At 40.4% G+C, this 14,928-nt stretch overlaps 1 protein-coding gene across 2 annotated transcripts in view; it reads left to right on the top strand.

The window, feature by feature from the left end:
* LOC128453617 (cGMP-dependent protein kinase 1) overlaps positions 1-14,928 on the top strand; it is an 82,226-nt gene that overhangs the window by 39,225 nt on the left and 28,073 nt on the right. For both annotated transcript variants that reach the window (XM_053436613.1, XM_053436612.1), the window contains exons 4-5: positions 8,067-8,172; positions 10,884-10,947. In XM_053436613.1, coding sequence (XP_053292588.1) covers positions 8,067-8,172; positions 10,884-10,947 — 170 coding nt within the window. The remainder of the gene's footprint in view (positions 1-8,066; positions 8,173-10,883; positions 10,948-14,928) is intronic.

Here is a 14,928-nt window from a genome sequence, read left to right as displayed (position 1 = left end):
AACCACTACATTATACCAAACTTTAAATGGTACTCAACAGAGCTCATACCTCATCAAGAAGGCCTAACAGTCACTTTATGTAAACACATTTAAATCCACTCTCTGGATTTGTACTTGGATCTGCACCAAATTGCACATTGATATCAGTCCTCTGTTATGCCTGACTATTCTCTCGGAAATCAGTGAAATATAAAAAAAAATTGCTGTAAAGGTAAGAAGATAAACCAGTTTTTGCCCATAGTTCCCAAATCTAATTGCTGTTGATTGTTATAACTAAGCTCAAGTCAAGGCCGATTTCTGTAGAGAGAAGAGGGATTACTGTGAGATTTGTGATCAGGCCAACAGACACTCATCTTTGTAATTCAGTGTGAAGTGCCTTGCATCTCATCTTGCTCAGTTGTATGTTGTGTCTGAATGACATGAGAGCAATTGTCCACAGATCCAACTGATACACATATGACTCACACCCTTGGCTTTCTCGTTGCCTTATTGACATTAGGCACTTGTTGATCTATCCTTGGAAAAGCAATTCTATAGGTGAGCGCTTTCACAGTAGAAAATGTATCCTTGAGAAAGTATTATAATAAGTAAATTGTCCTCTTCTTACCACTTCCTTGTTCTCAATGCCAACCATAAAGCATGTTCTGGGTAACACACCCACACACACTTAACTTGTGTGTAGAATGCTTATATTATCTAACTAGCTATACTTGCAATATTGCTCAAAATATTCCTGGTCCACTTGCGTCCTGAAATGTCATGCCAAATGCTGCTGAGGCAGTTAGGAGGGCCTGATGTTTGGTAACACAGAAAGACAATTAAAGCAACTGACTGAGAACCAATGAAATTCCTATTTGCTGACGTTCACCGTTCCAAAACCAAGCTTAATTAAATGCACCTTGAGGAATGGTTGATTGATAGATGTACTTTATTGATCCCATTTGGTGACAAACAAAGAGTGTTAGGGAAGAGAAAGAAATTGAAAATGGAATTCCACCAATATGGATATTTTGGGTCCGCATCTGATACCAGCTGATATTTTTACACACACACACACACACACACACACACACACACACACACACACACACACACACACACACACACACACACACACACACACACACACACACACACACACACACACACACACACACACACACACACACACACACACACACACACGAGTCTTGACATTTTCCCCTTTAACAATAAACTTTATTATAAATAACTACAAAGTTTTTTGTTAAAATACTAATACAACCAAATATGTAGAACTTGAATTAAGAGAACAAGCACATTTCTTCATTATGTCAAATGTAAAAATAAATGCAAATCTGCTCTCTATTGTCTATTCTGTCAAATAAAACCAACCACTGCATATCTGTGAAAGGCTCATATCAGCGAATCAATACATCAGTCTGGCTTTAATCTCAGTGAGAGGTTTGAGTTATCTTTGTGTGGTTCTTTATTACTTATGAGCTGTTTCTCCATAGATTTCAGCAAGTTGAATGTAGATCTCAAAGAATAATTATCATTGGAAAAACAGTTGAATACGCAGTTGCAATGACGACAATGTGCACACACGCTGGCATGCAGTCACTCACTCACCCACAGACATAGAAACATGTATTCATCGCATTCTGCCACAGCAGAGAATCATCACTTTGGCTTTTCTCAGTATTTTTGGGTGCAGAGATGCGTTTCTGTCTCAGCGGTTCGACAGAACACCTTTTGAAAGACATCAATCCCACAGCAAGTCATTGCCTCTTGTCTTCACAGCGAAAATACAGAACGTTCTTATATTAGTTGTAAATTTAAAAACAAAACATTAAATTGCACTTCACTACGTCATGTAGGATGTTTGTAAGATATTAATTGAGAAAAGACAGCTGACAATGTGTGAGATAAGTTTGACATTGTTCTCAGTTTATTTAACTACCTGAAAAAACAGGTCTTTGATAGATTTCAGTGTGGAGAATGACTCATCCACCTAACCGGTTATATAGAGAAATGTGTTACCTGATACAAACTCGTCCAAGGACTAAAAATAAGCCGCTTGCTGATGAACAGCGTATATACTCCATTTCCTCTATTTGATGCTGTACAGCCGGGTGGACTGAAATTTATCAGGTTATTTCAAACTGATTTCCTCTGTGGCAAATTGTTTCTGGTTGATTGTCTATAATGAGGACAACAAACAATTAAAATGTATCTCGCGACCCGATGAGAAGCAATTTATGCTGAAAAGGGATTTTTTTTTATTGGTGTTCAGAAGCAGCAGGCAGCAAAGATGTTTTCCTTATAGACTCCTTTATAGAAGTAGTTACCCTCCACCATTGACATCATCAGCTCAGGTAGCAGCACTTACATCAGGAAATCTGTGTAGATCACATGAATTCCTTTTATTTAAAAATGTTCTGGACAATAGGCTTGTTCAAAACTGATTGTGATGATCAATAGCTATTAAAAAGAATACATGTTACCAGAGTTCACTCTGTTGTTATTTTATTGCAACACATTGTTATTTTTTTCTTATTCATCTGTACGTGTTTGTCTACCAATCACTTACTACTACTCAAAAATAGGTATTTTCCTTTTCCTCTCCACCTTCAAACCAACACTTATCATTAGACTCTTAGAATACCTGCTTGCCTTTATGTGTCTACATTAGGACTATAAGAGACCTATAGATGAATTTGGTTCAGACATCCATCAACTCCATCTAGAATAAACAGTAATAACTTTTTCTCATCCTCATTTTAAATTCGATTTGGCATACCCATGAGCCTTGCCTGTACTTTTAGTTTAGTGATACCTATAGAAAATGTTAGCTTAATAATGAACGAAACTAATGAATGCAGTAAACATGTCGCTAGCTAAATATCACTAACATGGATGTAGAGCGTCAGTCTTATTTCCTTCTGTTTTGTTCTAACTCATGGTTTTGACACAAAAATTGAACTTGTGGCAACACTGTTCATGAAATAGCATCAATCAATAGTAAATGTAACTATCATGACTGACTGGCCACAAGGCGGCACATCTCCTCCAGAGGAGCTATTACCTGAATGATTGAAGAAGTATATGCCATCAGAAACCTTGATGAGGTCCACTGATCAAAATGTCAAAGTCTATAATGTTTACCATTTTGAATGAACATAACCAACTCTGCGGTCACAGAGCTCATTTTAGATCAGCCACTCTCTTCTCAGGATAATGGATCGCTCTAGCCTTCCAAATGTGTGCGTGTTTATCCTGAAGTTTCAAACAGGATCAGTTGTATCTGATGAATAAAGGTTGGAAGTGAGGTTTGTTAATGTTACATGCACAGATTTATGGATTGAAACTGTCCTTTTATTTAACAAAGGAGTTGGATGTGTTTTGAATTAAACTATTTTTATATCACCACAACTAAAATACAATCACATGGTATTATAACAATTTAAATTAGATATTTTCCAAACTAGAAGATTGATCATAATGGGTTAGCATCGATTGTCAGAAGTGGCAGCTGGAGATGGCATTTGATTAAGCCAGCTAGTATTCTATGTTGGGATTCACTGAAATGTGAGTTGTTATTTGGAAGAGGAATTTTAGAATGTTATTACAGTTTTGAGGTTTAATATGTTTTTCTATTATGTTCCTTTAAGCATCAGCGATAATAATGACTAAAATTATTCCTATAATTACAAAGAGTACTCTTCTGATGTCTGTCTTTGTCCATGCTATCTGACACTTTCTGGCGTAAATGACCTGTCCAGCTTTCTCACGCTCTGAAGAGCTCATCCAGATGCAATCAGACCTAGCTGATGATATTAATGACTAGGGGGGGAGGAAAATACGCTCTTCTACCCCACAGCCCTGACAACATCGCTCTTAATGTTTTCAAGACATGAAGAAAGCCTCGATGGAGTGGAGATTACGTGACTATGTGATTTACAAGTGTTTTTGACACTGTGTGTTTGTGTGTCTGTGAATGGTTGATTTTCTAATTTTCTTCGACATCACGGTGAAGGAAAGAGGGGAGGGGGCTTTAGTTGGAATCGTATTAACAGAAATTAAGTTGCAGGAGGTGGAAAGTCCCAGAATTGACAGTTGGAATCCAATTTGACAGTACTCCTGTTGTCAGAGCTCTACTGCATAACCCCAGGTTAAGCATCTACAAGTGTTAAAATGATAATTCACTAACAAACACATCCTGATAGCAAACATTGCATCGAAGACACATGAAGATTGATATTCCAAATGTTTTCTGACACATTTCCTTTGACTATGACCCACAACAACGATTTGATTACTGGCATGGTTACGTCAAGTGCGAGAGAGAGACTTTGCTGTGAATATATTTTATATATTATGTCCAAGTACATTTCATCCTCTTATGGCAGGTTTTTTTCCTCCTCCAGAGAATGTACCTGCTGGCGGTGCAGTAGGCAGATAATAAATGCAGATTTCCCTGCATCCATTATTCAGATGAATATGGAGAGAATAAGAAAGCTTATTTTAGAACTTATTTTCTTTCAGATACTATACAGAGATATACAATGAGAAGTAGATTGTACAAGTTTCTTGGCACACTTCAGTGCTTGGGATTCTAGTAAAATCTTCATTTAAGTATCATATTAATGTCGCCCAGTGGAGCTTTTGCAGAAAAGTTTGATGATGTGCAGTGGAAATGGTAGATGCTTTATACTTCAGCTGAATAATCACGGGCAACACAGACGCTTCAGAGTCATTTTAAACTCCATTAAAACGTATGGCACTCCACAAGAGAAATCAAGAGACGCACAAAGTGTTGATGCTTTCAGATCCCACGCTCTCCGATTGCAAACTGTCATGACCAGAGATCAAAGAAAAGAAATGTTGCTGATGTCATCCTGCATTTATATAATTTAATGAGCAAAAATTTGATTACAAGAACAAACACACATGGATCATTTGCATAATGACGCAGGCCGAGATTCAGTTACAGTGAATTATGACCAGGCCAAATTAATGACATGCTCCTTCCACCACATACATGCTGGGTCCTGCATCTTGTTGGAGACACTCATATTTTTGTATATATTAGCCGTGTGAATGCAGACCCCCTCTTTTAGTGCCCAACATTCAACAGGATTTTACAGTTTAGCTCCATTCACAGGTTATATTTATTTGGTTGTATTTTTTTTCCTCATTTGTAGTAATTCCTAATAAAGTTTGTGGGTAAACTGTAACATATCGAGACTCAATTACATTTCTTTGTCATGATGGTTTTATAAGGACATCATATATACATATTTGGCCCTATATAAGAATATCTGAATTTTTTGAATCCCCAATATGGCTATTAGGTAATTGATAGATATTTTCTCACAAACGTCCATATTGGTCGGGCTTTACTCTGTTTACTACTGTTACTTTGAACATACAACCCCTGAATATGCAGTATACATATTTCATGCATTTACAGCTCAGCACCAACGATCATCCCGCTGGAACAACATGCTGCCCAATTCCTCAAAACCTCACAGAAAACATCCTTGCAACTCTTCATCACTGCCTCAGGTGTTGTGTTCATCCAGAAAGCTGTGAATCTCATGGTTCGCAAGCCGTAAGCATTAAGACATTAATCTGCGCCCTCACCACAAGATAACTAGCTCCCTGGGTCTCACCGCAATTTAGTCAAGCCCCCGAATAATACGTTTACCTACTGCACTGTGCTGCAGGCTTCCTACATATCTTATTTCCCAGTGCCCCATACTCCCACTTTCTGTCAAAACACTCTATTGCACACCGCACAGTGGGCAATGACGTCTAACCTCCCACTCTTGTTGCTTCAGGGTCATATTAGAAGCCTATTCTAATCATTTCTCCCAAGACCCATCTCCATATATGAGGTTTGTTGGTTGGAGGAGATTAGTAATATTGTGGAACTTGAGTATGTTTAGATTTGAGCATCAGTGTTTTCCATCTTGACATTCGTGCCAGATGCTTATCAGTGTGTATGTTCAGACAGCAGCATGTGTGCGTGTGTTTATAATATCTAAGAGGATATTACTCCATGTGATAATACGTATGTACAACCTGTATATCTGTGTCAAGATGTCTGTGTGTAATATACAGTTTTATATTCTGCAGTGTGTTTTGGGTTTCCTGCTCCAAGAAAGTGTCTCTTAGTAAAAACAGTGTCAAACTGTGTAATGAGGGCATTTCCCTTGTGTTTGGGGCTATTTTAAAGTGCTGTCAGAAGGAAAGATTTGTAGGGTCTGTGGGAGTGTGTTCAATCACTCGTGTGTATATGAACATACATATTTAAGAGTATGTGAGTGTGTGTAGGAGTCTACGTTTGTGCATGCAGTAAAAATACTTAATAGCTCAACAGGCCTTACTAAAGTCCTAATATATGCCCTTATCAGTATCCTTTCCTAAAAAAACTGCACAATATTTTCTTGAAGAAATTAGGTCAACCCTTGTACTCACAAGGATAGAAACAGAAGTTTGTGTGCTGTGAGTATCAGCAACTGCAACTGATTTAAAAATACAGGTATGTGTAGTTTAAGTAAGTATAGTATACTGTTCTACGGTAGTACACAAAAAACTTTTTAACAATAAATACCACAAACATATTAACAAAACTACAGGTGTTACATTTAAAACTCTAAGGAGGTAAGGGGATGTGAGAAAATGAGGGGCAGTAGCAACAGACAATTAGACTCTGAGCTGATGATTTTTTGTCTATTACTACATTTCCCTGTGGCCACTGGGCTCCCTAGCGATTTCCAGATTTGTTTTGGGGTCAGACATAGATTGTATCCAGCTTCTCCTCACAGTCTACTGTACAGCTGCACAACTGAAGCACTTCAGTCGAAACAAGGGCCTCTCTTGTAGAATATAATGACACTGGCGATTGGAGGAAATGCCAGAGATATTTTTGAATTAATTATAAGTGATGCATTTGAAAATCTGAGTGCCATTGTATGATACTCAGCTGAATGAATAATGTAGTTTTGTTGTACAATTTCTGCCTCAACAACCCAAATTCTTCTGTGAAATGGGCTTGAATAGTGGAATATAATAACATTCAGGTGTGGGTTAAAGGTCCATTGCCATGATGGAAACCCACAGTCTTAATTGTTCAAACCGGCTATTCACAGCCTTCAGAGGTCTGTTCCGATCTAAAGTGAATATAGACAACCTCAGAGGAAACACTGTTGAAGAAAAGGGACATTAAATGATGCATATCGGGACTTTCTACCACTCACTAAAGTCTATTATCAGTGTACAATGAGAACAAACAAGTTTTCCCATGGAAACACTGCAGAGAAAACTGTTCTCCAAGGAGAAATTATTGCCCGTCTAATGTCTGTCTCGGTCCAGCTGGATGCTTTCTGGAACACTTCTGCAAAAACTCTGTATACCCACATTTTCACCTCCATCAACTCCATGTGCAGAGAGTATTATGGTGTGGAGATGGCACCTCAGGGCCTGCACGGATTGCAATCACTGGAGAAACAATTCATTTCAAACTTGTTCCATGAAATTGTACAGAAAAATACCAGGGTAGCTGTTTGTGATTCAAAATGTAACATCACTTTTGTCAAACTGCTATACACACTTACTCTTATCACAAAGAACAATCAGCAAACTCACATGCTTTAACCAAACAAAACATGTGGCTTAGTCAAGTCAGACTCATGACCTCCAGCCAATTAAAATGCTTTAGCATGACTGGAAACAAGTCATCCATGCATGGCATTCCAAAAAAATCAATTATCTCCAGCTGCTGGGTAAAGAGTAATTGTCCAGAAAAACCTCCTCCCTCCGAGGACTGATCAGCCAAAGAGAGAACACTAAATGTTCACAGATTTCTCTGGCCACACCCTCTGAGCACTGCAATGGATACATTTACTCACAAATACCACTTGACAATAACTGTTCTTTGAAGTTTGATATCAGACACTTTAAAGTGCATGTTCACTTTATGCATATTGTGCATGCACAAAGCATAACGCTGTTATATATGTATATGTGCTGTTATATTGTTCGGTTTGCCTAATGTATATTCCTTATCTGTGTTCCAGCTCTAACAAATGTGAAGCTGTGGGCCATCGACCGACAATGTTTTCAGACCATTATGATGAGGACGGGTCTCATCAAGCACACGGAGTATATGGAGTTTCTGAAAAGGTGAGGAGCCAGGTTTACTGTCCCACATTGACAAGACAATTGGGCTGAGTAGAGCTTTCATCTGAAATGCAATGAATGAATTAACAGAATAAATTCAGAAAAGTGTTTCTGAGCCGTTCTCAGAAGATTCCCGACCCATAATTTTTGCCAATAAATTACATAACTCAACATTAATTTCTGGTGCGTCACTCAAGGTGTTACTCATCCTACTGGGAAAAATACCTCGCACTTTTATCTTTCTTCTAAATCCTGATCATTATAAGAGAGCCCTAGGCCGTCATCACTTCTCTATAGAAAAGCAAATTATCATTTAAAAAGGCCTGCAGACGCTCTCTTTCACTTTAGTAAAGGATACAAGAAAACACATAAAAAAAGAGGGAGAGCGTGGTCCTGTATAAATCTCTCTCCCCCGCTATCTCTGTTAACTTAACTTTTTTTCCCCACCAAGCACCGTAGTCTTCATCAAGACAATTATATATCTCATATCACATCAGCTCTATATTACATGCGCCACTCTATTATCAAATGGTGTTGGAGGAGGTCAGAGCAAAGACCAGAATGGCATCGAAAAAAGGTCTCTACTTTAGGGATGTTGTCCATACTATGACAATAAATCGCTCAGTAGCAACGTTTTTAGAAGCAAAGGGTATAAGATAAACAAGCCATTACTATCTATAGTAAACTGGAGGCTATCTCTAATGTATAAGTCACACACCCAGCCAGTTGCTTCAATCGTTTGATCTAAATGAAAAAAGTTTTTACAGCAGTATAACCATGTCATGCTACTTCTGCCTTTGCTACTGAGAGGGGCCAATTATTATTGCACAAGATATTGCAAGTGGGCAAAAAATGCAAATTTGAGCATAATCACAGAAGCTGTTGCTTTTGTAGTGAAATACATTTTCTGCACTGTGAACAGTTTATCCACTTGGCATTTACAGGTCAGTTTCATTAAAGCTAACTGAGCACTTGCTGTACCTATTATCCTTTCACCGGACTATTAGACATTTGGTACCAAAAATATAAATTGAGACCAGATAAAAGCATTGTTGATCTGGCTTGTCTGTCTAACTCTGAAGCTTTATTTGATTAATGGCTTTAACAAAACAAGTCTCCATCCTGAGTATATAAGCGTACACTGAAAGGATGCTCTTTCTTCTCAGCAGCTCTTCCATAACAGTCCAACAAATAAGTAAATATTTAATAGATGTACGTGTTGCTTGGTTTGGGCTCCCTCTGTGTGTTTGGTTTATAAAGGGGCCTCTAGGGGGGAACAAAGAGATTTATAGCAGCGTTTGTTAAATCACACTTTGTAGATTACTTAATGAATGTTTTCTTTCCCATAAGTAGATCTGATAAAGTAGCTAAAATTTAAGTGCAAAAACACACATTCTTCCCTGTGAGACCTCGACCCACTCTGTAAGGGCTGTGGTATTATATACTGTAATTGCTGTTAAAAGTTGTGGAGGAGGAACACTGATGAAAAATTGACAGAGGAATCGCACATTGTATCACATACAGGAGGTGAGAATACTTGTGAAGATCTGAAGAATGATTTATTTTTCCTCATTCTATCATGGACTCTAAATTACAACATTTCTCCTTGACAAGGAACTTCAAGGGCAGTGTCTAACTGATAAAGAGAATAGAGTGTGTATTGCTGTGTATTGATAATTTTAAAGTTGGTTGGCCATTATTCTTCTCTCTGCCCCTTTTCAATAAAAGTCTGGCTGTAAAGGCATAGAATAAATACAGGCAGCCATCAACCTAACAGCTTGAAGGAAGGCATTGGAGAGTGCTACACAAACCCCCTGAATAAAGTAGTAGTCATCACACATTTTTCATTTGTTCTTTGCAAGAACACCATAGAAACCGTTACATTTTATTCACAGTCACACAGCGCCATGGCTGGAATGATTAAAGTCAAGAGAAAAAGGGAAAATTAGTGAAACGGCACATTCCCCATTGGCTCTGTACTACTATTAATTAGCTTTAATGCAATTTACTACAACAGAGGCTTTTGTTTTGTGCTTCACTGCTTGAGGGTTGAAACTCCATATGTTTCATGTAGACGAGGGTCATGTGTTCACTGCGAAGCTGGTTAGCTGGTGCCTACATCTCTGAGGAGGCAACAACACAAGGATAGGCACAGTGGCTCTGGCCTGGGTTGGGGACTGAGACAAGATGGTTCAGATTACTGTAATAAAGCATGGAAAATGAGGGGGGAGGGAGGTGGAGAAACAGAGGGAGATATAGATGATATGGGGAGATAAGCTCTTTGGTCACCAACACTGGTTCTTTTCTCTCCTCCTTGATAAACATAGAGCCAGTTTTATTTAGTAGGCTCGATAACAGACAGATACTGTTCATTGAGGCTGCCAGTAAGAAACGGAACAAACACTAGAGCCTCATACAGGTGCATTCAACCTCAGCATCTGATCCCAGCTGTGTAACTAGGCACATCGCCCAATTCATGCTACAATATGTATGCATATACTCCCACAACACAGTATTCATTTTTAGTTTTATACATATATATATATTTTTCACAACAGAGCCAAGGTAAATTCTGGTCAACAGTTTCAAAGCAGGCTGGCAGCATCACTGCTTTTTATCAGACAGACACAGAATTCTAAATGAGTGATGTATTAAATATATATGCACTGATGTGATCATTTAACAAAGAGCACTTTCTTTTCTTTCTCCTGCAGCGTCCCCACATTCCACGATTTGCAGGAAGACATCCTGAGCAAGCTGGCTGATGTCCTTGAGGAGGTAAGTGCTTCGTTCCAAAGTGTGTGACATATGCAGCCTGCTCCGTACATCTCGATTTATTTCCACATTCCATTAACGGAACAAAGTGTGCACAGTTGGGAGTTTCCAAGCAATTGTTGCACGTTATTATGTGCCCAGTGTGGTGATTTTTAACTCGATGGTTCACCTTCAAAAAGCAACTAAATTCATCAACCTCTTCAGGAATTCATTGTACAGCTTTCAGAAGCCATTTCAGTTTCCAAAGAGGCTCAAGCTGTCTAAGCAAGCTGTGGCACATCATAATCCATTTTACCCCCCGTGGCTGCTACCTTGCCGTGGTGGGGAGGCTTGCGTGCCTCCGTGACTCTAAAGGCTATACCGGCGGGTATTCATACCCCCCGTAGGTGCAACCATGCCGGGCAGGTTTTAGAGTAGAGGCCGGACGAAAAGCAGCACCTGGTCCTCCAGGTTGGGGGTTGGGCGTGGGGCCAACAACCCCACCCTGTAAAACACTTGCAGTTACAGAAACGTCGTCAAGAGAACTACGAGAGGACACGGCCCTGGGAGAGAGTAGCTCTTCAGCTAGAAGACAAATGACGTTGTGTGGTGAAAGCCAGGAGCCCCTGGAAGCCACAGGACCGACCATCCTTCTCTCAACCAGGAAAAACATTACCATTGGAACATGGAATGTAAGAACAATGTACCAAACAGGGAAAACCTTTCAAATAGCACAAGAGATGAAAAACTATAATCTTGTACTAATGGGCATCAGTGAGGCAAGATGGACACAATCAGGCCAGAAAAGATTAATGAGTGGAGAGCTGCTGATTTACTCGGGCCATGAAGATGACCATGCCCCACACACAGAAGGGGTAGCCCTCATGCTATCAAGAGCCGCACAGAGAGCACTGATAGAATGGGAGGCCCATGGACCAAGGATCATCACAGCATCGTTCAGAACAACAAAGGAGAAGATAAAGATGAATGTCATCCAATGCTACGCACCAACGAACCCCAGTGAAGAAGAAGAAAAAGAGGAGTTCTACGACAGGCTTCAGAACATCCTGGACAAATATCCAGAGAAAGATACCACCGTCCTCATGGGTGACTTTAATGCAAAGGTAGGAAAAGTAAACATCGGATATGAGGAGGTGATGGGAACACATGGACTTGGAGAAGCAAGCGAAAACGGAGAGAAGTTCATGGATATCTGCGCACTGAACAAGCTTGTCATCGGAGGCAGCATCTTCCCACATAAGAGGATACACAAAGCAACATGGGTATCACCAGACCACACAACAGAGAACCAAATAGATCACATCTGCATAAGCAAGAAGTTCAGAAGATCACTACAGGATGTGAGAGTTAAAAGGGGGGCAGATGTAGCATCTGACCATCATTTGTTAACTGCTAGACTGAAACTCAAGCTCAAGAAGAACAAGACGGAGACAACAGCTAACAGACAGAAATACAACGTGAGCCTATTGAGGGACGCAGAAAAACAAGGGGAATTCAGACTGAAACTATCAAACAAATTTGACGTTCTCCAGGACCTACTTGAAGACGAAAACAGCATCGACAGTCAGTGGCAACATATTAAAGACGCACTAATATCCACATGCCAAGAAGTGGTTGGCTACAGGAAATTCCAGCAAAAGGAGTGGATATCTACAGAAACCCAAAAAAGAATCCAAACAAGAAAAGAGAAGAAAGCACTAGTGACAAACAGTCGTACAAGAGCATCCAAGGCAAAGGCACAAGAAGAGTATACTAATATCAACAGAATGGTTAAGAGGAGCATTAAGGCGGACAAGCGGAAATACATCGACAACCTAGCCGAAGAAGCAGAGGAAGCAGCAAGAAATGGAAACATGAAACAGTTGTATGACACCACCAGAAAGCTGTCGGGCAAATACAGCAGGCCACAAAGACCGGTCAGGGATAAAGAGGGAAACAGCATTAAAACAAAGGACGGACAACTACACAGATGGGCAGAACACTTTGAGGAACTGCTAAATAGACCCCCACCAGTAAACCCACCAGATATCCCACCAGCACAGACCGACCTCCCCATCAGCTGTGACATACCCAGCAGAGAGGAGATCAGGAAAGCGTTACAGCAGCTGAAGAGTGGGAAAGCAACTGGGCCAGATAACATCCCGGCAGAAGCCCTAAAGGCAGACGTTGGTATCACGGTGAGCCTGCTGCATCCACTCTTCAAAAGGATCTGGGAAGAAGAAGAGATACCATCTGACTGGAAAGAGGGCCTTATTAACAAGCTCCCAAAGAAAGGAGACCTGGGAAACTGCAACAACTATAGAGGGATCACCCTACTCTCTGTGCCAGGCAAAGTGCTAAATAGAGTCATCCTGGACAGAATGAAGGATGCAGTTGACCACCAACTGAGAGACGAGCAAGCAGGATTTAGAAAGAATAGGTCCTGTGTCGACCAGATTGCCACTCTTCGCATTATCATAGAGCAGTCACTAGAGTGGAACTCCCCACTCTATGTCAACTTTGTCGACTACGAGAAGGCATTCGACAGTGTACATAGAGAGACCGCATGGAAGTTATTGAGACACCATGGAGTGCCCACTAAGCTAGTGAACATCATTGAAAACAGCTATTCTGGAATGACCTGTAGAGTGATACATGATGGACAGCTCACGGAACAGTTCCAGATCAAGACTGGGGTCAGACAGGGTTGTCTTCTATCCCCATTCCTGTTTTTACTAGCCATTGACTGGATCATGAGAACAACAACAGAACAAAGGAAGAACGGAATCCGATGGACATTATGGACCAAACTGGATGACTTAGATTTCGCAGATGACCTGGCACTACTGTCACATAGCTACCACCAGATGCAAGACAAGATCAATACACTCGTAGAGACTTCCTCACAAGTAGGACTTAACATCCATGAGGGAAAAACTAAAAACATAAGGATAAATACAACTAGTACGGAACCGATCACCCTTGGTGACACCATGTTAGAAGAGGTAGAGTCCTTCACCTACTTGGGGAGTATCATCAGCAGTCAGGGTGGTACAGATGCAGATGTAAAAGCTAGGATAGGTAAGGCAAGGACATCATTTCTACTTCTCAAGAACATCTGGAACTCTAGAGAGATACGGGAAACGACTAAAATCAGAATCTTTAACTCCAACGTAAAATCCGTCCTGCTCTATGGGGCAGAGACATGGAGAATCAATAAGATCACAATAAATAAAGTGCAAACCTTCATAAACAAATGTCTCAGAAGAATCCTGAAAATCTACTGGCCAAACAAGGTCAGCAACAACGATCTGTGGACAAGAACAAAACAACCCCCAGCAGCAGACGAAATTGGACGAAGAAGATGGAGATGGATCGGGCACACATTACGCAAACCAGAGTCAAACACCACCAGACAGGCTCTGACCTGGAACCCTCAAGGAAAGAGAAGCAGAGGACGTCCTAAAAACACCTGGCGCCGGGACCTTCAGGCAGACACAAAGAGACTGGGAGGCACCTGGTCGCAGATAGAAAAGAACGCCAGCGACCGTGAACTCTGGAGGTCCCTTGTCGACGGCCTATACCCCAGCAGGGGTGCTACAGGCACTAACTAACTAACTAATTATGTGCCCAGTGTGGTGATTTTTAACTCGATGGTTCACCTTCAAAAAGCAACTAAATTCATCAACCTCTTCAGGAATTCATTGTACAGCTTTCAGAAGCCATTTCAGTTTCCAAAGAGGCTCAAGCTGTCTAAGCAAGCTGTGGCACATCATAATCCATTTTTGTATTTGTTGTACTGTGCCATTCAGGCTGATGAGTAACTGGTATCATTTTCACCTTTTGCGTGTGTCGGTATCGGTTATTATACCAAAAAGGTGGTCCTGGAAAAAAGAAATAGACTACATTCATGCTACAATCTCCACATTCTAGCTCTGTATCAGAAGTAATGCCTTGTGTGGGCTGGTGTAAACATGGATCAGATTGTTAACTCAGCTGTTAATT

This window comes from Pleuronectes platessa, chromosome 12 (genome assembly GCF_947347685.1).
Source record: "Pleuronectes platessa chromosome 12, fPlePla1.1, whole genome shotgun sequence".
NCBI lineage: Eukaryota > Metazoa > Chordata > Actinopteri > Pleuronectiformes > Pleuronectidae > Pleuronectes > Pleuronectes platessa.
Note: the sequence above shows the minus strand (reverse complement) of the source record. Positions and strands in the feature narration are given on the sequence as shown.